Source organism: Eretmochelys imbricata, chromosome 15 (genome assembly GCF_965152235.1).
Source record: "Eretmochelys imbricata isolate rEreImb1 chromosome 15, rEreImb1.hap1, whole genome shotgun sequence".
In the NCBI taxonomy this organism is placed as follows: domain Eukaryota; kingdom Metazoa; phylum Chordata; order Testudines; family Cheloniidae; genus Eretmochelys; species Eretmochelys imbricata.
The window spans coordinates 15,960,355-15,987,398 of record NC_135586.1 but is presented as its reverse complement, the minus strand read 5'-3'; the positions used below and the strand labels follow the sequence as shown (position 1 = coordinate 15,987,398).

The window sequence follows — 27,044 nt, the reverse complement described above, 5'->3', positions numbered from 1 at the left end:
GGAAAGACAAGTATTTGGAGTATCAGAGGTCATCTGTGCTGTAGTCTTTTACTAAGTGGTGTTTGAATGCCATGATTGAGGATAAATATCTTTCATTCACAATGTAAAAGCAAAGGAGAAATATGCAATGTATTTAACATAACTGGCTAAGATTTACTTTTAGATTGTGAAAATAAGTCATCAATTTCTTTGAACAGACTAATATAAAATATAGTGACTTTTGTGGTGCCAGTCCAGTTCTTAGTAGTCAGGTGCACAACACAACACTATCCTAAGTGGGGCATGATTGTATTCCCTTTTGTAATTGTTCAGCAAAGATGTCAAGGCCTGAATGAGTCTGAAGAGTGAACCACTCTTTCAAATCTGGAAGTAGTCCCGTCAGAAAAAGGATTGAGGCATGTTGCTGGGACTGGTTAGGGATAAATAGATGAATTTGGTCTCCAGGATTGTCCTCTTTATTGTCATTGTCTTCACTGGGAAATATTCTAAAAATAAAACAATACATAATGAGAATAACGTTCAGCATCCTTCCATGCCACTTGGGAGAACTACGTTTGACATATTGCTGTAGAATGTCTCTCTCTGATATACAATATGCTCTTCTACAGGATTTTTTTTTGTTGTAAACTAGAAGGAACTCTTAATCAGAGTCCTGACTAATTAGTCCTTTATAACAGGCTCAGACAAAATGCAATTATTTTTAACAATGTAATCATTGATTTTACTGTCTAAAGATACTGCTTCATTAAATACCTAATCTTTTTCAGACACCCAGAGCGTGTGAAAACTTCATCAAGCTATGCAAGAAGAACTATTATGATGGAACTATTTTTCACAGGTCAATTCGTAATTTTGTGGTGAGTGTTGAACAAATGCTACATAATGCACGATAGGTTTTGCCACCCTCATTCCCCCAAAATAGGAGTTGAATATATTAATGTGTTAATTTAAAATTCTAGTTACTTCCTTGGAGCAAGTAGGTGTACACTAGAGATGGTCATGAAAAATGTATTTTGGAAACAAGGATTATCCTCATATAGTGAGGGCAAGATGTATAAATTTGATCACCTAGCAGCTGTCACTGAAGAGTACTGTCACTCAGAGCCTGATTCAAAGCCCGTTGAAATCCCTGATTGGCCAGACTCCCATTGTCTTCAGCGAGCTTTGGATCTGACCATTAGTGGCACTGAGCTCAAAACCCTGATCTGGGTGAGTAATATCTCAGCCCATTTAAATCCCATTCAGCTGACACTTGGTTTACAAGATACATATTTTTACATCCAGAGTATCTGAACTTCATTTAGTGAGGTTCATAGCCCTAGCTGAAACAATCAGGGAGCCAGTTTCTGAGGGACTTCTGGGACTGATCTCTGTGGTTTCGTATGTAGGGGTTAGAGAAAACCAGCTAACCCTTGAAGGTTTGTTTGAGTGTTAATTGAACTCAAACCTCCAGGGGGAACCTGCCCCAAGGTGTGCCCTCTCTCCATACAAGTAATTGAAATCCACCTCCTTTCTTACCTCTTTGGTTGAGGACAGCTGTTGGAGAGGAAGTAAGGTATGCTGGCTTGGGAAGAGAGGGTTTCCCAACCAAAGACTCAGTCCTAAAAGATGCTGAGCACTCTGCTCCAATCCATCAAATCACTGAAGTACATGCTTACAGTTAACCATATGAGTAGTCCCATTGACTTCTGTGTAACTTCTCTCATGATTAAAGTTAAGCACGTGCTTAAGTACCTTGGATTGGGGCCCAGAGTGCTCAGCAGTGTACAGGATCAAACCCAAGTGAATAACCTCAGCCTATTTTTGTGAACTTCTATGAGCATGGGTCAAATTTCATGAAGGTATCAAACCATAATCCCACAGCAAAGGTTTTCAGAACCTGTTTATTTAAGAGACTCGTTTAGTGACCCATTCTGATATTCTGAAAAAAACATGTTTTACAATGTGAGATTTAATTTTGAAAATTAAAACAAAACTTTCGATTTGATTACTAGCCATGCCAAGTAAATAGTTCACCTGCTGCATTTTTAGTTTTGAATGAATAATTGTTTCAAATGTTACCCTTGTGGCACCTCATTACCATGCCAGCTCCTTAAAATGCATGGAAAGATGCTAGCATTGATTTGCATAGGTCTTAAAATCAAACCATTTATAATGATGCTACGCCCACTCAAACAGCTTAGGGCAGTTTCTTTCCACCTTTCCAGACTACTGGGCCCCTTACAGGAGTCTAATTTGTCTTGCATAGCCCCAAGTTACATCTCACTTAAAAACTACTTGCTTACAGCTCACTATTACTGAAAAAACGCTTATTTTCTCATTTTTACCATATATTTATAAATAAATAAATTGGAATATAAATATTGTACATACATTTCCATATATAATATATAGAGCAGTATAAAGAAGTCGTTGTCTGTGTGAAATTTTATTTTGTACTGACTTCACTAGTGTTTTTTATTTAGCCTGTTGTGAAATTAGGTAGATATCTAGATGAGTTGATGTACCCCCTGGAAGACCACTGCGTATCCCCAGGGATCTGCATACCCTTTGTTGAGAACCACTGGCTTAGGGCACTGCAGACGTTCCCTTAAATGGAACAAAATACTGTAACTAGTTTTGCAACACAGGGCTTGTCTACACTACCTGCCAGATCGGCAGTCAGCGATCGATCCAGTGGGGGTCGATTTATCGCGTCTAGTATAGTATAGATGCAATAAATCAACCGCTGAGTGCTCTCCTATCGTCTCCGGTACTCCACCAGAACGAGGAGCGCAAGCGGAGTCGACGGGAGAGCATCGGTTGTTGACTTACCGCAGTGAAGACACCACAGTAAGTAGATCTAAGTACGTTGACTTCAGCTACGCTATTCACATAACTGAAGTTGCGTATCTTAGATCGACCCCTTACGGTAGTTGTAGACAAGCCTTTACTTTCCAAAGCCCACTGAAGTCAATGAGAGTCTTTCCAGTGACTTCAGTGACCTTTAGATTGGATCCTGTGGTCCTAAAAAAAGAAAGTGACTTCTCCATTTGGCAGCACTGTGTTCCTAGGTTTATGTTTGATATCAAAATTAAAATGGTGCTTTTTGTGCTTTCGCTATGATTTTAGCTAACTTGCACGCTCCCTCTGCTGACTTTGGAGCAATAAAATCCAAAATATTGTTTTTGTATAGGTCTTACATAAACAATGGATATCTTGGTGGGTTGGCTTCATTTTGGGATTTTTTCTTACAACTCATAAAACGAATATAGTGCCAGAAAGGTGGAAGCAAGTGTGGAAAGCTCTTTTTTCTTGCTGGAGCTTTGTTTGCAAAACTAAACACTTTTCAGACTTTAAATGCAGCGCATCATCGACTGGATAACTTAGGTCACAGCAGGTGATGGAAAAGATATTTTTCCATTAACCTGTACAAGACACAGTTCATTTATTTTTCCTTGTTTGTCCACAGGAGTCCTATTATTATTATAAACCTGTCACTCTGCTAGATGATTTTCCAGGAGCATATGACAACCAACTGATGAAAGGAGCCCCAAACTAATTTGAGTTTTCTGTTTACTAGCTTGCCAACACAACACCATTTAGTAGTAAGAAAGGTTGAGCAGAATTTCTCTTTTGTGAAAATATTTTATTTCTCGTCTCTAATAAATATTAGGCATATTTTACTATAGTATGCTTTAGGATATAGTTTTGTTTTGTTTTTCATTCTGCAGATCCAAGGAGGTGATCCTACTGGAACAGGAACAGGTAAGTGTGTGTAAATATAAAGTGCTGCATAAAGCCATGTATTACTGGCTGGTTTGTATTGAGAGAATTTCCATGAGTCTTGTTCACAGTTCAGTGTGCTGGGATTGTGTTATAAGAAGGAAAAAATATTATGGACTAAACGAAAGTTCTCTCTTTATTCCATATTAATGAAATGTTAGAGACCTGTTGAGGCCTAGTTAGTGGCCAAATACTATTCATTCCCCCAGAATTAATCCCCTTGTTAGGCACAGGCCTCTTCCCTTTTTGTTTCTAACTTCTAGGGATTACTTTGTTACTACTTTTTCCTGGCTGTTCTTCTTTCCTAGCCTCTGTGATCTAGATACAATGGTGATAGCCGCTGTAGAGATGCAAAAAGATTAGAATAGACATATATGAGAGTTGCTCCTACTACTGCAGTGAAGGCTCCTCAGGGCATCGACCATCCTGTTCTATATAAGGTACATTATGAGCTTACCTGCTGCTGTAAATTGGCTCGCCACACACCTGTACAAGTCAGTTTTGCCTGCTCACTACCAAATGTCAGCCAGCCTCCACAGCTGCTTGTCAGGCAGGCCCCAGGATTCTGTTCTACTGCTAAGTTACACACACACACACACACACACACACACACACACACACACACACACACACACACAATTCCTGTGCTCACACAATCTATTCATCCAAAGGAATGTCTATGTAATTGTTAAATATTGTAGTATGTATTATTTACTTTTCAATTCAGATATATTTGGACTCACCAAGACTCTACCCCTAATAAGCATAAAGGGCTAAAATTAATGAGGGATTATGCAACTGCCGGATCAGAGTGGTTAGGGATTCTGTGTCTTGAGTGCTGAAGCCCATTGAAAAGATCTGTTACTTACTATACGTTTTGTTACTCTTGGACTGTCCAGTGAAATATGGTCTGATGCCATTAGAAGATGACTATTGGTTTGAAGGTATCTAAAGGCATAATTAGGAACATCTTAAAAAAAAGAAGTGAAAGAAGTGCTAGGGAACTAGAGGTACTTGAATGGGTTAGTGGTATACCCCAGTAGCCTTTCACTTCTATAGGCAGGAGTTAAAATCTTGTTGTGGAATGAAAATGAACTTGGTGGTGTCATTCTAAGCTCCATTTGTGCAAATCATAAAACTACCATGAAATACAGCATAATTAACAATCTGTAGAAAAGAGGGCCAAAGCTGGCAAAGCAGTTATGTTGAAGGTTTAGGGAGGAGTTGCAATTTTGAGTGAAAGTTAAGAATTTAATGCAAATAAAGCTGGGGGGGGGAATCGTAATGTGTATCTTTTCATTTTAGAAGAGCGCTTGATAGAAGGATGGAATCCCAAACTAGAAAGAACAGTCTCTGATATTTTTCATCTTGTTTTCTTCTATTTACTTCATTTTAATTGGATCTGAATCTACTATAGACCTGGGGATCCTGCCTGAGTTTATGAAGCCTGTAGCAGCTCTCGTAAAACTGTCAGTTTATACCCAAATGTCTCTGACGGTGCTAGCAGCTCTTCAAACAGTTGCTGCAGTTGAGGAGAATTCAGACATTGCAGAAATCAACTTTTCAAATAAAGAAGCAACAAGACTCACTTTCATCAGGCCTGAGTTTTTTAAAGACCTTAACTTGGTTCCAGTCAGAAATAAAACATATTTGAAACACTTGATGTGATGAGATGTTAGAAGTGCTAGGCTCCTACAGGACTCTTAAGCCTGTTTTGTTTGTGTATATTCTTTAATATTACACAATTTAATCAACTGTGGGGAAAATCTTCAAGATTTGTTCTTGATTACCTAGAAACTTCTGCACAGCTGAGTGGTATAACTTCAGCAGGTTTTAGTTTCACAAAGCAATTTTTTGTCTGCTTAATTCAGTCAGTATTTTGCTATTGTCATCTAATTGATACATTTGATCTTTTTATACTTCATTAAGCACTAATCATCTTTGATCATACTTACTATTTTTGATGTACATAGGATGAGCAAATAGTTACAACTATTTCTGTTTCTGACAGTGCATATGCATGCAGCCTTTCAAAAAAACAAGATTGAGATCATCTTGCTGAATCTTTTGTCTTTGTTTCTGAGATGAGTATATTGAGTGATGCAAAAACAAAGACATTTATTTAAAAAGGAAAAAAAAAAAGGTTGGCGTGTGGGGAACCTCTCTAGGCTTCTTCCCTGTCTGTAATTGTTTCGGCACATCATAAAGCAAATGAACAAGAAGTATAAAATAACCGTTTTAATACTCTGAGAGCAGCAAGTTTAAATGCTATAATCAAAATATTCTAAACTCGCTCTCATTTGCAGTTGATTAAACCTCAGGGTTTTTTTTTTTTCTGTTGCTTTCAAATGTGGAGCCATTGTATGCGGAGGGCCTGGGTTGTTGAACACAGCTGCAGTCCTGAGCTTCCCTTGTTTTGTTAACTGCAGTGTTGTTGCTTAAAAATAACAGATTTAACATGAAATACAGCTCTGTTCTGCTCACAAAGTGGCTTAATTTTGTTCTCTGAGTAGCTCTGAAAAAGGCCTGGATTATGTTTCAAACCAACGCCTCATTTAAAGGTTCAGGATAAATAACGTTATGATTTCAGAGTCCTGGTATAAGTCACATACCACAGAATGACTAAAGAAGTATTTGTTAGAAAGTTAAGTGGGAAGTTGAACTTTAGGGTCTATGGGCAGGACCTGTTGGTATCAACATAGAAGGGCTACAATCCTGACATGGCACAGTCTCCTGCTGCACTACTGCACTCTGTTTTTTTCTGTAAGAATCATGGATAGCTCTTGTTTCAAAGAGAAGTACTGGTTGAGTAGTGCTAAAACACTAGAATTTAAGTAGAAAAAAAAAGAGATGATCAAAACTGCTAGGACAGCAGAACTGTTTTGAGTAAGTTCTATGGTCTGTCTTGTACTGGACGTCAGACTCTTAGACAAATGATTACAATGGTCCTTTCTGGCCTTGGAATCTATTTTAAAAAACCTAGACAAGGTTTTAATCCATAAATCGGAGCTTTTATATATTTCATTTCAGGGCAGTGAAACTATAATATTTTACAAATAAAATTAATCTGTATCTTAGAACTTTTTATTAAATGAATTTATCAAAAATCCCCCACTAAGGAAACCTGCTGGTTTTTGTCAATTATTCCTTTATCAGAAAGCAACCAGATGATGGGGAAAATCACAAAGGCTACAAATAGGAAAAACAAGTACATCCTCTTAGTTGGCACCATATCTCTTTTTTTGGTGGGAGGGCCGGAGGCTCTCTACTTGAGAAAACTATAAAGTGTTTCTTGACAATACTGTTGAAAGCTCAGGTATTTTATTTGTGAAGCACATGCCAAAAATCCATAAGCACATGGGGTAAACATTTTTTAAAGGGTCCTAATTTCCAATTTTAAGAGAGACTTAGGCACTTCTGAAAATTTTACTCATGACTTGATTGCTGTGGCCCTTGTCTCTTTTGTGATATCTGTTCGGAGGCAGCAGAAAACAATTTAACAAAGAATAGCATTGAATTTTAAGAAGTTTAAGTTTGCTGCAAAGATGCCACCAGGAGGAAGTTAGGAGAGACCAGTAGAAGGACAATGGATGGGGACATATGGGTAGAAGAATTGGCAGATGTGACATTCATGTGGTAGTGATCTTTTCATGGAAAAAAGTGGGAAGTTCCACGCACTTAAAGTTGGAGAACGATTGAAGGGGAGTGGAGGATGGTTGGAGCAGAGAGTTCATAGTGCCCAAGGGTCTGAGAGTCACCAGTACTCTTTAAAATTGTTTTTCAGTATTTTGGACGGAGTCTATACTTCACTACAGAAGGAAGACATACTTGTAGTGTTCCTTACCTTACCCTGAGAATTATGGAAAGAAAGGAATTTTGGGTCTCAGCAGCAGATAGGTAGATGTCGAGATGACAGATGGATTGGAAAACCTCCAGTGCAGACATGGAGAGTTCAAACTCCGAACTAGAGATAATTGCAATGTTTTCTCTATCCTGTGTTCAGAAGTGTTAGTTGTCTGGGCCAGTTGCCTTAGGGAGTTAAAAACAAGGCTCAGCTTAAGTTCTGGGTATTTAACTCTGTGTATGTGTTAAGTGAAGGGTCTCTTAAGAGCCTCTGGCCTCCCTTCTCCACATTATAAAAATGCTCAAGATTGGATAGTTAGAATCATAGAATATCAGAGTTTGAAGGGACCTCAGGAAGTCATCTAGTCCAACCCCCTGCTCAAAGCAGGACCAGTCCCCAATGTTTGCCCCAGATCCCAAAATGGCCCCCTCAAGGATTGAACTCTCAACCCTGGGTTTAGCAGGCCAATGCTCAACCCAGTGAGCTATCCCTCCCCCACAAAAAATAAGGGCTCGTGGGGCATGAGTGTTTATGCCTATTACTCCTGATAATACTAATTAGAGTGGTATGTGTAAATCCATGCTCATTGTAGCTTCAGGAATTCTATATGATAGACTAGTTTCATTGTCCCAAGAGCTTGTTTGTTCAAGGTAGGTGTTCACGGGGGTTTCCTTGAGTCATTTGGTCAATTCTGAAACTTTCCCGACAGGCTATATATCTGCATTAGAAAAATCTCAGAAAGTAGGAGTGGTTTGTTTCAATCCTTATTTAAGATCATACATTTTCTCTAGGTGAATTTTCAGACCTCTCTTAGGATTGGCCTCAACTTGTAAATCTCATGCCATGCTTTGTGTAGTATCTAACACAGTCATGTCAACCTGGAGCTCGTGTTCAAAGGAAGTGTTCAGCCTATGGATGTTACTGTGGACTTTAAAAAAACAGAGTATATAATTTTAATGCCTTTAAATGTGAATTGCAAAGTTTGCACAATAAAAGGTCCCAACTTGAGTGGGAGCAACTGGATATGATTAACTGGGATCTCACAACAAGTTTTAAATTGTACTCCACTTTGCAGTTCTTCAGAAAATGCACTAGGCGTATGACTTTAGGAATACAATTGATCAGCACAGAAACCAAAAGAGACTGCTTCCTATAGGGATTTTAAAAAGGCAGAATTTAGTCAGTATGAGTAGCTGGTTAAATTTTTCAGTACTGCCAATATGAAAAATCAGTGGGAGTTAAGTGCCTAACTGCCAGCCTTTGAAAATGTACTCTACATTTCAAAAGTGTTGCCAGTTACGCACTTCTGTGTGTGTGTGTGTGTGTGTGTGTGTGTGTGTGTGTGTTTGCATAAAGCAAAAGGAGACATTAATTTCTTCAAAACAGCATCCCACCTGCCTCCATTCTTCCCTTCCTGTCACTGTGACCTACAGGTTAATGAACTTGGTCTCTAATCAGAGTCAGACTAAGGGTATGTGTACCCTTTGAGCTGGGGGTGTAATTCCCTGCTCGAAGAGACATATCCATAGCTGTGATCAAGCTAGCATGCCAAAGATAGTGTTGTGGCAAAGTAACAGGAGGCACTAGCCACCTGAAGTACTTACCTGTCTGAGACAGTAGGCATGTGCTCGGGCAGACTAGCTCCTTCCACTGTTCACACTGCCAGGGCTGCACTCTGTTTTTAGAGCACTAGCTCAATAAGAGTTAGCTTGGGTTTGTCTCCTCAAGCTGGGATTTACACCCCAGCTTGAAGTGTGGACAGAATGCAAAGACCTTCCGCTGAGAATGTTGGGCCCCTAGTGTCATTTAAACATATGTACTGTTACTCACACGCTCCAGCTGACCTCCGGTGCTAAATCAGGGCCCCAAAAATTTAGAATTCATTTGTGGAAATTCGTTGTTTCCTTCCCAAAACTTAGATTGGAGCATTTTAAGTCAGTCAACTTTAGCTTTACTTTGCCTCTGCTCTTTTGAGTTTGTCTGAAGATGGGTCTGCAAAGAACTTGAATTGTTTTCATCCTTTTGAAAGTCTCTGAACCATTGGTCAAATGAATCTCTGAAAGTTTTTTTGATTGTGTTTAATATTGTCAGCACGTTTTCTTGAGCATTTGGTTGCAAGACACTTAAGTGGTAAAAATCAGAAATCAGTTTGGATAACACTGAGAGACTAGCCAAGGGAAAAATCAGTGAAATAAACAAGCTTATTAAAAGCATGTTTGGTATTTTGTGCCCTCTATTTTCAAAGAATTCATGAGGAAGAGAAACTTTATTTCAAAGGCACTTAAATTGAACATGATGGAAAATCCAATCCATAGAGAAGACCATAGAGGCATCACTGTCATAGGCACCCTCTCTAGTGTTGGTCAGAGGGAGAGAATTCTAAATGCCATGAAGACTGGAGGAAAATTTACATTGGTTGATAATCCTGTTTCATGGTAGAGGCAAAAAGGAAGGACTTTACATCTCTTGACTTTTGAACAGTTGGGCATGAGAGGTGGCCATTTTCGACTGGTCCACACCCGGCCCTCATCAATAAGAGTAATACTCTTTGAGGTGCAAACTCTGCTTTATATCTGCTGGATGAAAATTGAGGAGAGACTTGCAGCTTTGTCACTGTAAGAAGAGGAATGAGGAGTTCAGTGATTGCCTCTGATCTGTTATGGACAGGATGTTATACATTACTTTGGAACTTGATGACCAATTAATATTTGGGAAATGGACTGTAAAATATGCTGCACAGTAAACTTTATCTCTCCTTGTTAATGGGGATTACAATAACTCCAGTGCTTTTCCCTCCCCGCCATCAGAAATGGTGGATGATCACTAATTTACCAGACAGAAATGGAAAAACTTGTTTTATTTTGTACACTAGAAATCTGGGTTTGTAGTGTGGCATTTTATCAGGAACTAAGATACAGAATAAGTAGCCATGAATATTAGATAATTGAAATGACTAAAGGTGATTTAAGTTACTTTTTTTGCTATTTAATAGGCAACATGTTTGTTGCAGTCTGTTCATTTCTTTTTTTTCATGGTGTATGATGTTTGTCATCTTTTCTGTAATTTTACTTGCTGATGTATTGTTTAAAAACAAAGTTAAAAAACCAAAACAAAACCCAAACCAACCAAATCTTTACCCAGGCTAAAAGAGCCAAGTTTCTTACCTAAAACTCTTGAATTCAGCGCTAATGCAATGTTAGGGGTTCCCAGAGAAAGCTGAGTCCTGGGGCCCAGGTATAATGTGGATTGCATTCAAACATCCCCGTTCTCTGAATCCCACTTCTGACCTGCAGGCACCACTCACTAGCTATGGCAACATTTGGTTTCTGTCCTCAACTGACCTTTTAAGAAAATCTTGGAGGTTTTTAGGTCATGAACTGTGCAATGGCTAGAGTTTTTGTTTCATCTAATTAGATGGATTTCAGTCATTTAAGCTAAGTAGATTTAGTTTTCAGATTCTTTTTTTAAAAAAAAGGGCACAGCCAATTTACTAACCAATAGCAGTGACATAGTAGTTGATACATCTCGAGAGATTTGAATAATTGTATTGGATGGAATTTCTTGAATGAAATACATCAGAGAATAACAATGTGTTGCGTTAAACTCCAGATTTCTTTGTCCTGTTTCTGTTGGGCTGTTTTCCCCCTGTTTCTCTGGTGTCTAGAGGAACTACTTGCATAGCACAGGAAATGTGTGGGGCCATCTTAAAAACAACAGATGCCCCTGCTACTCCTGTGCAATGGCTTTGAAAAGGTGCCACGTAAAACCTAGTCTGTCAAGCAAGCTGGATCTGACCAGTGGGGCATATTTTTGACACCCCTGCTTTAAGCTTTCATCACAGTTTAAATTTATCTTTCAGCATGAGAGCAATATAGACCAAATGCCTTAAAAACAAGGAAATATTGAGCCCAGACATTTATTTTGTGGCATTAAATAGCAGGCCGAAATCTGATAGTAGTTTTACCTTGACCAAAAATAATTTATATGATATGAAACTTGGAGTAACTCCTCCTTTTATTCTCCTTTCCTTCTCCCACAAATAACAATAGCAGTTTGCGTAGTTTATTTTTTCCTCTGTGGCTGTGAGATGCATGGTTGGTTAATCCTAGAGGAATTAGAATAGAAGTAGTGCGGTGCTCTACTTTTGCCTTATGTCTAGTAGAAACTGCACAGTGTTCCTGTGAGAATAAGGTTACTAACATCCCCAGCTGCACTTTGGTCCCAGACATTGTTTACTTTTTAGCTGTACACTAAATCCTGCTTCCCAGAACTAGTAAAAGGCCAGCTTTATACATGCACATGTGTAGAGGAGAGGACGTAAAAGTTCACCACAGCATAACCAAATTCAGTGTTTATCCTGAGATAAATCTGCTGTACATTGCAGCTAGACGAGGAATCTTCTTTATAATCTAGATAGTAATGGGGCTGGAATTCCTGGCGGTTATCAGGTGGAAATGTTTGCTTCCCAGCTGCAGTCCTCCATAATGGCATCTTGCAGGCAGGGCTGTCCTTACTCATATGCAAACTACGCAGCTGTGTACGGCACGAGGAAATTTAGGGCATCAAATTGCCCAAATTTCCTGGTGCCCTAAACAGCTGCGTGCTGCTCCAGTGGCCAGCCAGATCCCCCAGCTGGCTGAGCCAGCCAGGAAAGCTGCCTCTGCTCCGCCCCCGCTCTGCCTCTTCCCACCCCTGCTCCACCCCAGCCCTACCCTCACTCCACTCCTTCCCCAAAGCCCCCGCCCCTGCTCTGCCCCAGCCCCCACTCCTTCCCCAAAGCTTCTGCCACTGCTCTTCTCCTGCCCCGCCTCTTCCCACCCTTGCTCCGCCCCCTGCTCTGCCCCCACTCCACTCCTTCCCCAAAGCTCCTGCCACTGCTCTGCCCCCACCCCACCTCTTCCCACTTCTGCTTTGCCCCAGCCCCGCCCCCACTCCACCCCTTCCCCTGAGGTACGTCCTGGGGGACTGTAGCAGGGGTTGGGTGCACCCTGCACTCACCGGGTGGCAGGAAGTGGAGCGACCCAGCCCCAACCTGTTCCACGCCGCCGGTGAGTGCTGGGGGCTGGTTCCCCCCAAGTCCCAAGGGTGGGAGCCAGGGGAGCAGAGCGGAGCGGGCTGGGGCCGGGTCACTCCACTTCCCACCGCCCTGTGAGTGAGGGGTCGGGCCTGCACTGCACTCACCGGGCGGCAGGAAGTGGAGCAACCCGGCCCCAACCTGCTCCGCTCCACCGGCTCATGCTGGGGAGCAGTTCCCCCGTGCCCCCCCAAGCCTGCTCCTGCCCCCCCACAGACCTTGGGTGCAGCCCTCCCGCCCCGCAATGCAGAGGCTGCGTAGGGCACCAAAATGTCTCGGGGTCTACACAGAGAAAAGGAATAGCCTGAAACTCTTTGAATAGACCTGATATTCTGATGCCTTTGGCAGTTCTTAAATTCATCATTGCCTCTTCTAATGGCTGATGTGAAACGAATTAGATTTATTTCTTCATTTTATGATGTACTACATCAATGAAAGGCTTTTACCTCCATCCCTCTGTCATCCACACCCTCTAGTTGCCCTTTTATTCTTGCACGTTCACAAGGACCTGCAATAACTCTCCCTCCTGAGTCTACAAAGCCACTCCTTGGTTTTGATTCTGATCTTGCATTGATTTTACATTATTCCATTGGGAGGAAGACTCTAGCTCCCCCCTTACCTTAAGCAGAGTTTTAACTTCATAAAGGGAGAAGTGCCAGAGACTCCATGAAATCCACTTAGAACTTGGCTATCGCTATTGAGATTTTATGTAGAAGGTGCTTAGATACTACAGTGATGGATGGCTGTTTAAACCCTAAAATAGATTTAATTGGAGGTACTCCTGAGATCAGAACTGGGGCCTGTTGAGTTTTCTGGCGAGGTCTGTAGAGAGCAGTGGTTTGACTCTGGAGACTGAGCATGCTTGTAGACCAGGGGTGAGCAAACTTTTTGGCCCAAGGGCCACATCTGGGTACGGAAATTGTATGGCGGGCCAAGAATGCTCACGAAATTGGGGGTTGGGGTGCGGGAGAGGGTGAGGGCTCTGGGGGTGGGTCAGAAATGAGGAGTTCAGGGTGCGGGAGAAGACTCTGGGCTGGAGCAGGGGGTTGCAGTGCAGTGGGGTGGTGAGGGCTCCAGCTGGGGATGGGGACTCTGGGGTGAGGCTGGGGATGAGGGGTTGAGGGTGCTCCGGGCTGGGACTGAGGGGTTCGGAAGGCAGGAGGGGGATCAGGGTTGGGGCATGGGGTTGGGGGTCAGGGGTGCAGCCTCCGGGCAGCGCTAACATCAAGCAGCTTCCAGAAGTAGCGGCATGTGCCCCCTCTGGTTCCTACACAGAGGTGTGGCTCTGCACGCTGCCCTGTCTGCAGGCGCCACCCCTGCAGCTCCCATTGGTTGTGGTTCCCGTACAGTGGGAGTTGCGGGGGCGGCGCTTGGGGCGGGGCAGCATGCTGAGCCACAGGGGGGACATGCCACTGCTTCTGGGAGTGGCACAAAGCGGGGCAAGCCCCCAACCCCGCTCCCTGGCTGGAGCCGGGCAAGTCCTGGACAGATGCATCTCCTAAAGCTAAAATGACAATATTTCCTAATGATTTCATCACTAGAAAAGGAGCAGGGATTGGAAAAACATCACTTTCCCTGGAAACTTAATGCTCTTGCAAGGTATATTTGAAAGTAATTTGCTGGCTTACATGATATCAGTTGTTCTATAAAAATAAATTGTATATGAGATTATGAAAGTATTTTTTTCTCCATTACTAATGGAAAGGGTTTGATCTTTGACTACAGGGAGACTCCAGACCTTGTGAGTTTGTCTCTTTAAACAACCTGTGCTGTTTCTGGGTACAGCCCTTAATATGAGGACTTCAGACTAAAAGAACCTCGAAAGAGATTTTTGTTTTAACTAGAATCCTACCGTTTAAATTCTTCAGTGGAAGAGGCATTAAACCTATGTGTAATATATATATAATCCATACATAGTTATAATTATACATAGTTATATAGCTAAAGAAAGGTTTGTTTCATAAATGTAAAAAATAAAATAAGCCAAGCTAGTAGCAATGTTACTCTCTATAAGTTTTCATAGATCTTTAAGATTAGACTAGCTCCATCTGGCAGGCAGGCTGACAGTTTTTGAATGTAGTACTGTTGTCTCTCTCTGTTGCTGTCGAGTCTCTTGTTAATGTTTCATTAATGAAGCTGCTGTAATTTGAGTAATAAATTTAAATGGCCAGTAATCTGTGCTGGGAAACAGTTCACCTCACGGGAAACTACAGCATTGAGGAACAAGAAAGATTAAATATAACGTGGAATGAAGGGTTCTCAGTGGCTCATCTGTGTGCAGCCACAGTAGTTAGATATACATTTACTTGAAGGTTTAATACTTGTTTAGCAGGCCGAGCTAATTTCCATAAGCCTTGCACTTAATGTTTCAGGAACACAGTTGGGAAAGATTTTATTTCCTTTCCCAAAGCTGCAAATAAATATTTTTTCTTTAACAAAATAAGCACTCAGAAAGGCAATATTCAAAACAATTAGCTGAATCATGGCCATTCTTTCTCATGATTAATTTTTTGAAAATGAATTTCACATTCATGATCTATCTATTCCTGCTGTTCATAATAACAAACTGGCTAAACATTGTGAATAATTCTCTCAGTATCTAGAATGTTGCCGGTTCCTGTGCAAATGGAACAGCTGTTGTGTATTCCCAGTGTTCTGAATACAAAAGGAAAAAGTGTGCATGGACAAAAGCAGGTTTAATAACCCATCCACTTTGAAGGAAAAGGGAAGAGACTATACGCGTTTTTAAAGCAGAGCTGGAATGTTACAGTGGTGCTACTTGTACCTGATCAGGAAATTTAATTAGCTAGATTCTCTTGTGCTCCAGCCCCGTCATGCTGCTGGCTGCAAATGCCCAACAGAGAATCCACCTGACAGATGGGAATTCCGCAATGGTATAAAGCCAGCACATCCAACTCCTGCTCCAACCATCGCCACCCCCAAAGTAGGGACCAAGGTCGGAATAGAGCTCAGCTCTGCTTTGCCAGTCCTCTACTGGCATAAGGTCCCCATGGGACTAACTCTACAGTGGCCCCTGGTCCTGCATTGCATAGAGCTTGGCATAGGGGAGAATGAAGCCCCAGTAATATATTTATCTAGTAATATATTTCTCTCTGATAGCAACATCTCTGAAAATCAGGCCTATAGCATGCAGGTTCTAACCTCTGTGCCTCTGTGTCCCCATGTATGAAAGGAGGCAGAACTTTACCTCTCCTCATGGGGTGAGGGGAGGATTTAATCTTTGCAAAATGCTTTGTGAGTCAAGTGTCTTGGATGGAAAGCTCTATACAAGTGTCATGTTATTACCATGTGCCTTGTTCTTCTGAGTGACAAGAAGAAAGCTATAGAAAGTAAGCCATCATTTTTATGAATTGGAGCTCTCCCACTTCTTTTTTCAGTGCTTTGCAATTTTTGTGCTCCCCTCAAATTATTTATTTTAAAATCACAACTGTCATGAGTGATTCCCAGCCCACACCTCTTTTTTTTAAGCATTATAGTTTCTGAAACCTTGCATGTATATGAGGTGCATCTCTTCAAAGGGCTTAGGGCTTATACAACAATATAAGATTAATTTACAAAGCATTTGTACATTTTGAAAAATAGTTTATTTGGGAGGAAGCAAAACCTTCCTGTCCAACAGAGAATGAGCTATTTCAGTTTGCCTGGAAGTATGTTTTGTCTTTATCCCCCCATGTGTATTGTCTCTCTAGATGTCAATTTGTATCTCTTCACTTTTTCACCAGTGTCACAAGTTGTGCCATGATCTTGAATAGCTAACCGATGCTACAGATGCCGTTCTGAACAAATATTGAACTGATAAAAGCAGTAGAATTTACCCATCTGGGCTGTGTAGTTTACAGTTTCATCTCTTTCTTTCTGTCAGGAGTAGGTAAAAATCATGCAGTTGCAAAGATGAAAAGAAATCGCCTCTTCTATTAAAAAAAAATACAAATGCTTTGTAAATTAATCTTATCAACCTGTTGTATAAGCCCTTTTCAATCTTAAAAAATAGAAGAGGCAAGTTCTTTTCACCTTTTCAACTGCATGATTTTTAGTAAAATCTTGGGCGTGTGGATCCCACCTACCCTAATTTTTGAATTTTAGGGAAAGTTTCAACCCTCTAGATGGGTTACCAGTATCTGCTGATTTTTATAAAGTTGTGCAAAAATTATTTGTGGCTCCTGAAGGCTTCAGAGGAAGGTCAGCATTTTGTAGAAGCCCATCCCAAATAAAATCTCCAGCTTTGTGGCTGTAAGTGACAGAGCTGGTCAGGGTCAGGTTATGTAAATTAGCTCCCCATCTGCCATTCTCTTAACACCTGATCTGCCAAGTAGTCATATCCATGTGGAGTTCTGTCTGCTCCCACATGGAGTCCCATTAACTTTAGTTCAACTGTCTCTGAGGCCTGGTCTATACTACAGTGTTACGTTGATCCTATTGGGATCCGGGAAGTGGCAGTGTTACGTTGATGCAAGGCAGCTTACATCGACCTAGCTCTGTAAACGCCTACACTAAAATGTTGCTCCCGCCGATGTAACTTGCCTGCTACACTGACTTAATAACTCCACCTCCATGAGAGATGTAGTGCTTAGATCGACGTAGTTAGGTCGATGCACTGTCAGTGTAGACACGCTGTTACTTACGTCCACTTCAGTGGCCTCCAGGAGGTGTCCCACGACGCCCCATCACAACCATTCTGGTCACCGCTTTGAACTCCACTGCCCAGCAGCCAGGCACACAGGTATACGCCCTCCCCCATTAAAGCCCTGCAAATTTTGAAATTCCGTTTCCTATTTGCTCAGCGTGGAGAGGTCACCTAGCAACTACCCAGCTAACCAGGCCAGCTTCACGCTGCAGACATGCTCCTGCCTAGAGTGCACAGGTGGTGGTAGATGTCTTGGGTCTACGGGGGAGAAGGCACAGCTCCAGTTGAGCCTAGAAACGTCGATATCTACAACCAGATCTTTTGGATAGGAAGGAGAAGGGCTACAAGAAGGCCCCGCCGCAGTGCCGCGTGAAAGCCAAAGAGCTGCGGCAGGCATAGCAGAAGGCCAGGGAGGCTAACAGTCGCTCTGGTGTGGAGCCACAGACATGCCATTTTTACAAAGAGCTATATGCCGTCCACGGTGGGGACTCCACCACCCCTCCTGAGAGCCCTGTGGATACTTCAGGGGAGCCTGAGCCATAGGCCTCTGCCATGAACAGTGACGAGGAAGAGGAGTATGAGGGACAGACGACCGGGAGATACAATGGCGCAGCAAGCCAGGACCTGTTCTTGACTTCTGCATAGTCCAGCCAGTCCTTACAGTCAGCCCAGCATAGGCGAGCCTGATGCAGGGGAAGGAACCTTTGATAAGTATGTAGTTTGCTTTGATATTGCGGGGACGCATGTACTTAAGTTAAAAGAGGTAGTGAAACTACCAAGAGAGGTAGAATTACTATTTGCTTTGCATTCCCCCATACAGTTAGGCAGAAGGGCCCTGCGGAACAGTTTATGTGCACCGAGATGTCCTGTGAATCCTCCATAGAGATCTTGAGGAAACTTTCCTGGGTAGTCTGCAATCCTCTGCTGAAGTTTTTTGGGCGGAGCTGCCTTATTTCTCCCGCACTTTCCCATGCCACTCAGCAATTACTAGCAGCATACAACCCTGGTGTGCAGCTTGCGTTACCCTCAGGACTATCGCTTGTGGAAAACATGCCAGTGTTCAGTTGCTCTATCTGCATATGCTCATGTAAGTTTCCACACAGCCATCGCCACTCACTTCTCCAGTGCAGCTCTCATTTTGGTGTTACGGTGCTGGAGGGCTGGGGCGAGCGCGCTACACATATCCAGGAATGTGGCCTTGCACTTCTGAAAGTTCTGCAGCCACTGCTCATCCTCCCAAACCTGCATGACAATGCAAACCCGCCAGTCAATGGTTTGTTTCTCGGGCCCAGAACCAGCACTCCACCATCTGCAGCTGCTCTGTGAATGCCACCGACAACCTTGAATTGTTTCTTTCTATGTCGTGGCCAGGGGAGAGGCGCCTATCCCGCGGCCCCAGCCCCGGAGCTACCATGGTGGGGAGCGGCGCCTCTCCCCTCCAGCCCAGGTTCTGGTGCTCCCAAGTGCTCCTGCGGGGAGAGAGACCTGGGGGGAATTCTCTCTCCCCACTGTAGCCATGGGGCAGCCTGCACCCCAAACCCCTCATCCCCTGTCCCACCCCAGAGCCAGGTCCCCCAGCCGGAGTCCTCACCCCGCTGCACTCCAACCCTCTGCCCCAGCTCTGAGTCCCCTCCTACACTCCGAACCCCTTGGGCCCACCCAAGGTGTCACACATCACCTCCATATTGGTGCACATAACAAAATCCATTCTGCACATGCATGGGAAAAATTAGACGGAACACTGTTTGCGGGGGCTTTTGAAAGGAGGGGTGAAATATTATGGGATGCAAATAAAATTATGGGATGCATTATGGAATGTTGAAATCATGTTCCCAGTCACCCCTGCAAAACTCGTTTGCCCCCATGAGGCATTGCAAATCTTTCCCAAAACACCCTGTGCTAGATGGTGGCAAGTTGCACAGTGGGATAGCTACCTGTGGTGCACCGCTCTCTGCAGCGATGCAAATGTTGCTAGTGAGGACATGCTCTGCTGACACAAGGAGCATAGCGTGGACACGCAAAAGCGATTTAATTATTGCAGTGGCTGTATGTCAATGTAACTTAGGTTAACTTAATTTTGTAGTGTGGACTTGCCCTAAGACTGCTTCTGTAGCCCTTTTCATATGTCGTGGAAAAATTAACCACGCATTGTGTTTGGATCAGAACAAAGCCTGACATCCATTTATTCAAGCATGTGCATACAGGGAGAGTCAGCCGAAGCTGCTCTGGTGTATACAGAAAATACAGGCGCTTATATTGCTGAAAACCACAATTTGTTAAACCCACTTTCTTTAACAGTATTTTACTTATTTGGCATATAGTGCAAGTTTCAACAGTAGCTTTGCCTTATTTGGAGTTTAGCAAAAACAAGCTTTTCCTGTTATTGACCGGTGTTTTCTTTGCGGGTAATGGTTTTTTCTAACGTCTAGCTATTATGGTTACATTTTTTAAGCTGTGCTGTTTGCAATCACCCCTTAATGGAATTTTCCACACTCTTTTATTATGCTTCATATACACAGTTAGCTTGACCAAAGTTTTAGGCCTACTTGAGAAGTTTAGGCCTACTTGAGTCCACTGAATTTTTCCTTCACACATATAAGGATCTCAAGAATATTTGCAAACATTTACACACCACAGTTCCCCTGTGGGGGAGCAGGTGTTTGTTAGCATCATTTTACATATGGGTAAACTGAGAGGAAGTATGGTTTAGTGCAGGGGTGGGCAAACTTTTTGGCCTGAGGGCCACATATGGGAATAGAAATTGTATGGCGGGCCATGAATGCCCACAAAATGGGGGTTGGGGTGCGGGACGGGATACGGGCTCTGGCTGGGGGTGCAGGCTCTGGGGTGGGGCCAGAAATGAGGAGTTCAGGGTGCAGGAGGGGGCTCCAGGCTGGGGTGGGGGAGGGCTCCGGCTGAGGTGGAGGTGCACAGGAGCCGGAGTGGGGCCATGCCGTGGCTTCCAGGAGCTGTGTGGTGTGGCCCCTGACCCAGCGCCCCGGCTGGAGTGGGGCCAGGCCACGGCTTCTGGGAGCCGCATGGTGCAGTCCCCAACCCTGTGCCCCAGCTGGAGTGCTGGAGCGGGGCCTAAACTTCCAGCATGACCCTGGTCAGGTCACTTAGTCTCTCTGTACCTCACATTTCCAACTGTAAAATGGAGGGGATAGCACTGCCCTACCTCCCAGTGGTTCTGAGAATAAATGTATTAAAGATTGTGAGCTGCTCAGACCCAGCAGTAATGGGGGTTATATGAGTACCTTAGATAGATGGGTGCAAAGAGTTTGAATGACTTTCTGAAGGTCATACAATGAGCCAATAACAGAGTTAGGCAGAGAAACAGAATCTCAGTCCCTTTTCTCTAACCATTAGATACATGCTTCCAATCCATGTACGTATATAGTATTGATGTGAGAGGCCCTGAAAATGATTTTAAATAGTCTTCAGAGAGAGACACTCTGGTTTTCAGTAGGAACGTTTTATTTTTCATCATTTTAGCTGCCTGTCTCTGCCATTGTTTCAGGCAGGTACTTGGAATGATTCCAGAGGTTAACAAGAGTTTGCCATGGAGTGCATCTTTGCTGTTTTTAAATGAAGTAAAATAGCTTTTGTTTCGGGTTTTTTTTTTTTTTTAATGGTTTCCTATAACATACTGCTGCCTAGGTCTCCTCAGCATCCCCACCACCACTCACTGGCCTGTAGGCAAGGCTTCGGCAGACATATGTTCTGTGTAGAATTTCCAGCCTCAAGAGTTTTCGTGCTGTATAGACTCTGCCCTTGCCCAAAGCTCTTAGGCAGACAAAATGAGCTTTTGAAACAACTCTGTCATGGACGGATGCAGGGAGGCACTGAACTGAATATTGAAACAATTTACTAAAATAGTAGCTTTTCAGATAGTTAAACTGAAATTAGCTATTGTGTACATAAGATTTCTAGCCCTGTGCTTGTGAACTTGAATGAAATTTTAAGAAAATAAATATCATGAAACACAAAGATCATGGCTCATTGCTCCTGTCAGTATGCTGTTCATGCTGTTTGCTTGTTGGGCCAGGGAGAACAGTCTGTCATGCACAATTTTCCCCTCTCCTTCAAGTTGCTCCTCTGGCCAGTAAGTCCTCAGGCTTTGTTCTCCACTCTGTGACACCAGCTTGACAGTGGTGTAACTCCAATGCCATACAACAGCGTCAGAATGGTGTAACAGGAATTGGGCCCTCCACTTTTATGCTCTATCCCAGTTGGATCCACTTGTATACACATTTCTGAACATTTCTAGGCAGCAGGTTCCCCTCTGTTTTGAGATGTGTGCCAATATACATGTGTTTGGCAGTTAATTAGGAGTTTCTTCGAAGAGATTCTTTGAAGTGAAATGTAGTTTCCTAAGGGAAATTGAAATGAAACTTATTACTCGTATACAAATGGATCCAATTTGGGTGGAGCATAAATATGGAGGGCTTGCTTCCTGACTCCATGTACACCAGTTTGATGCTGTTGTAAGGCAGTGGAGTGAGTTACACCAGCTTGACAACAGTGTTACAGAATCAGGCTTGGGGACTGCAAGTTTAGTTGGCCAATAAAAGAAGCAGCGCAAAGGAAAGATGGGGCAATTATGATTGGCGGGGAGACTATCTCCTTAGCCCAACAAGCTAGCAGTAGCCAGAGAATATTGACAGTGGAATTCTCATATGTATGGTCTTTTTGCCAGCAGTTGTGGATTTTCAGGGCCTTGCAGTTCTGGTTCGTGTTTGGATCAGAAATTGATGATACTAAGTCAGAGTATTTTCTTCAGGTAATTTGTTTATTTACAAATGTAGGAGCACTGTTTTCTGAAGCAGGGCTGATAATGAATGGCACAAGTCTAACCACTTTTGGTGGAAATCTTGGGCCCGCACCTCTGCCCTGTTGTCTCTTCCAGGGACACACACAGACCAACCAGCCAAAACTGTTTGCTTGTAGCTTAATACACAGCCTCTTTCCAGCTTCTTCTGACTCATTCCAACTGCTTAAACATACATGTACGTAGCCACTAGCCTCTGCTGTGGAATGACTGTCTAGGAGAGCATGGGCAATTATCCTCACAGTACCCCCTTGAGGTAACCTGCTTGTATCCATTCTTTCTTGTGTGTGTGTGTGTGTGTGTGTGTGTGTGTGTGTGTGTGTGTGTCTGACAGACATCCTTAATGACAGGCAAGTACAATATATAAGTAGACAACTCCTTTTAGAAAAGATTACTCCCATTTTTCAAAAACACAGGAGGTAAATACTATACACGCTTATGGATTCTCCATACCTCGTTATATTTCAGCTGCCAAACCATTCTCACCATTCCTTCCTTCTGCATGTCTCCGTGCCAAAATAGAGCATGGAATGGAAAAGGAGAATTACTAGCAAAGTACAGTACTGGCTTCTAGGCAGGATATGTTACAATTATTAAGTTGACTACATCTGATTTACTCTAGAGTAATTGTTTCTCAAAGGAATTGCCAGACAAAGTCACACTGAGGTGTAGCTGATCTTAAATTATTCAGTAGCCAAATATCAAGGATGTAATCACAAAAAGAAAAGGAGTACTTGTGGCACCTTAGAGACTAACCAATTTATTTGAGCATAAGCTTTCGTGAGCTACAGCTCACTTCATCGGATGCATACTGTGGAAAATACAGAAGATGTTTTTAATACACACAGACCATGAAAAAATGGGTGTTTATCACTACAAAAGGTTTTCTCTCCCCCCAAACCCACTCTCCTGTTGGTAATAGCTTATCTAAAGTGATCACTCTGCTTACAATGTGTATGATAATCAAGGTGGGCCATTTCCAGCACAAATCCAGGTTTTCTCCCCACCCCACTCTCCTGTTGGTAATAGCTTATCTAAAGTGATCACTCTCCTTACAATGTGTATGATAATCAAGGTGGGCCATTTCCAGCACAAATCCAGGGTTTAACAAGAACATCTGAGGAACAGTGGGGAGGGGAGGAATAAACAAGGGGAAATAGGTTACTTTTTAATTGGATACAACTAACTTAGGCTTGAATAGAGACTGGGAATGGTTGATTCATTATAAAAAGTAACCTATTTCCCCTTGTTTATTCCTTCCCCTCCCCCCCACCGTTCCTCAGACGTTCTTGTTAAACCCTAGATTTTTGCTGGAAATGGCCCACCTTGATTATCATACACATTGTAAGGAGAGTGATCACTTTAGATAAGCTATTACCAACAGGAGAGTGGGTTTGGGAGGAGAGAAAACCTTTTGTAGTGATAAACACCCATTTTTTCATGGTCTGTGTGTATAAAAACATCTTCTGTATTTTCCACAGTATGCATCCGATGAAGTGAGCTGTAGCTCACGAAAGCTTATGCTCAAATAAATTGGTTAGTCTCTAAGGTGCCACAAGTACTCCTTTTCTTTTTGCAAATACAGACTAACACGGCTGTTACTCTGAAAGGATGTAATCAGTAACTCTTTACTCCTGATTACAGGAACTCCCCACAGTGTTAGAAAGTCTCTCTTCGCCCCCTCTTGTCAAATTGCAGAGCTGGCAGTATTCAACTTTATTAACAGGTCTTTTGAGCAAGATTAATTGGGTCCTTAAGCGGTTCAGTTTCTCCTGAGATTTCACATTTGTTTAGGTCCACATGCATCTGCATTTACAGCTGTCTACCTGCAATGCTTGATTATTAGAGAATATTGTGAAGTCAGTATGAATAGGTTTCCCCAGAGTGTCTTTCTTGATACATATTTGCAGTTTTCTGTACTGGGCTTTAGATAGCAGCCTCTTTCCCTCCTCCTCAGCGGGTACTCTTTCTGTCCAGTTGTATCATAAAATTTCTTTCCTGTCTACATGTGCAAATAGCCATTGAGTGTTGCAGATCCGTTATTGAGTATTGCAGATACTGCTTTGCTAGCGATATGGTTACTCCAGAGAGTTCACAAGCCTGTTCTGCAGATGAGCCAGCCCGCTTCCCTAGTCTGATCTTTTGTGTTTGCGTTCTTTCTAATCCTGTGCTAAGGTGAAATATTCTTCACAGTTTGTCAGACAGGATTATGGAGTTGACTGTAAAACTATGGAAATGACTCATCTCAGCATTTTTTTCTTCTTAGGAGTGATCTGGGATGAAAGTGAAAATGTCAGATCTGTTATAAATAATGTGGAAATGACAGCCCGGCAGAGAGATCTGCCGTCTCGCAGACCCCTTTTCTATCTGCTGCTATTGAAAAGAAATAAGTCTAGGATGGCCAGATCCCCAGCTGATGCAAATCTACACAGCTCCCTTGACTTCAGTGGAGCTACATCTGTTTACAGCAGCCAAGGATCTGGTCCAGAATGTCTAAATTACTGTGTCAATTTGGATGAAGTATATCCCCTTAAACTGAGCCAGGTTGGTTAGTTAGGAGTTGAACTGCTTAGTTCTTAGTTTAGTATTGGGCTCTATACCATATACTTTATTGATCCTATGAAAGTGTATTTAATGCAGTAGTAAATAATTTCCAAACCTCACAGCAGCAACGGAGTATCCAGAGTGCAATTAAACTGGTAATTTTCTGCTCGTTGCCTTTACTTTTGTCAGGAAAACACCTTTCAGGATTTAATGTGGCACAAAGAAGGTTGTGGTTTGATGGGCCAGCAGTAAAAAATTACATCCCTGAGAACCCTGGGTGAACAGAATATATAATACAGCCAATAAACAATCTCATCAGTCACACTTGATGAGAGCAGTGTGGGGGCAGTGGGTTGTGTTGATCATTCCAAAATTTGATTTCATGGGGACATTTAGGCATCAGAGTGGTAGTGGGAAAGGGAATGAAAATGTATACAAAGGAGTCAGGAGCCCCATAAACCTGCGCACAATGGCAGCACCACCAAATAAGTATGAGTGCTGGGAGCAATTTGAAGGGTAATGGGAATCTAATGAAGAGCAAACATCAGGGTTGTTTTGTTTTTGTTTTTAGGAGGAGAGTCCTATTGGGGAAAACCTTTTAAAGATGAGTTCAAGCCAAATCTGTCCCACACTGGACGTGGTATTGTTAGCATGGCCAATTCAGGACCCAACAGCAACAAATCACAATTGTAAGTGGTCACTTCCTATTTTATAAGGGGTTTTCTTATAGAGTGAAGAAAATAAATGGAATTCTATGAACTACTTATGATGCAGCAGAATGAAATGCTCTCCCAGGTACTTCGTATTGATACCACCAAAGTGGAAGACCCATTTTAAACAGTAAGATGAGAGCAACTTGAAGCATGCCATGAAGATCTGTAGTTCCTTTGTGGTTTTGGTATCATCAGTAGAGTTCCCTGTTTCATAATTTGTCGTTTTTGTTCACTTTCTCTGGCTCTTCAGAGAAAAGAGGTTGTTCCTACTATGGAACTTTTAAAAAGACACTCTCTTATGGCTCAATCCTGCAAGGTGCTGAGCACTACAGCACCTTCACTTAGACATGTGATTAACTTTAAGTACATGAGTAATAGTCCCATTGTCTTTAATAAGATTACTCATGCGCTTAAAGCTAAGTACTTGCTTAAGTAGTTTGCTGCACTGGGACCAAAGTGCTGGGCACCTTGTAGGATCAAGCCCTTAGAGCCTTTCTTGAAGCTGAGCATTGTTGCCAGATCACTGATGCTAAATCAACTAGTGGATAGTGGAGTTTTCTTTAAATAAGATATTTCAGGTAGCCAGGAAACAGATTATAGGAAATTATTTGGAACAACTCGCAAGAGCTACTGTTCATACTCTGTGATTTACTGCTATTGTGTCACAACATCTACTTTCATGTGTGCCTATATTTTGCCTTGGCACTGTAAATTTACACAAAGTTCCTTTTATACCATGAAGTCCTTGAGACTCTCCAGCTGCTTGCTTTTATAAGACTTCATAGACAATGTTTAGAATTTTCTGAGAACTGTTGCTAACTTAGAAGCTGTATGAATGGCTCACCTATACAGGTGATGGTCACACTGATGTAGAACGAGGTAGGTAGATAGGTTCAGTGTACAAAGTTACAATAGATCATTTTTATAAGCACCTGGTCCTGACAAGGACTTTAGCAAAATTCAGTCTTCATCCCAGGAATCCTCAGGAATTAGGTTAATTCCCTGTTTGGTTTGTTTTGGCTGTCCTCATGAATGATGAGCTTTCAGTATTTTATAAGGCCCATATTAGCTCTCAAGTATTTTTGGTATACTGTTATCTGATTGACTTCTGCTGGTCTAATTATTGTACAACTGAGAATAAGATGTTACAGGGGATGCATAAAGAAGATTAAATTTAATGTGCACCCCTTGAGAGACTCATGCATTAACCCAGGGATTTCCAAACCTTTTCATGGGGTTAACCACATCTTAATAGAGAAATTACCTTGCAGATGTCATCCACTCCCATTTACAATCGCATAATTTCTGTGTGGCAACTACAGTACTTGCATACATGGGAAAGTTCTATTAGGAAAATGTTTTATTTTTAGCTGTCTATAATGCTATGTAACCAATGAAAACAAGGAGGAGAGCCAGCACTATGTGCTAGCCAACTCTCCAGGGACCATCAGTGTCCACAAACCACGCTATGGGACCCTCTGCATTATATATAGTTGTGGTCGGAGCTTCCAAAGAAATGTTAAGCCATTCAAAAAAGTTTGAGTGATTGAGCTTACTTTGCAAACGATATCTTAGACCCTATATTTAAGTTTTGCAAAACTTTAAACAAAACATAATAGCAACAAAAG

At 42.3% G+C, this 27,044-nt stretch overlaps 1 protein-coding gene across 2 annotated transcripts in view; it reads left to right on the top strand.

Moving 5' to 3' along the window:
* The window catches only part of PPIL2 (peptidylprolyl isomerase like 2), a 112,079-nt gene that overhangs the window by 70,616 nt on the left and 14,419 nt on the right, over nt 1-27,044 (top strand). For both annotated transcript variants that reach the window (XM_077835094.1, XM_077835093.1), the window contains 3 exons: nt 768-857; nt 3,714-3,747; nt 25,275-25,392. In XM_077835094.1, the coding sequence (XP_077691220.1) occupies nt 768-857; nt 3,714-3,747; nt 25,275-25,392 (242 nt within the window). The remainder of the gene's footprint in view (nt 1-767; nt 858-3,713; nt 3,748-25,274; nt 25,393-27,044) is intronic.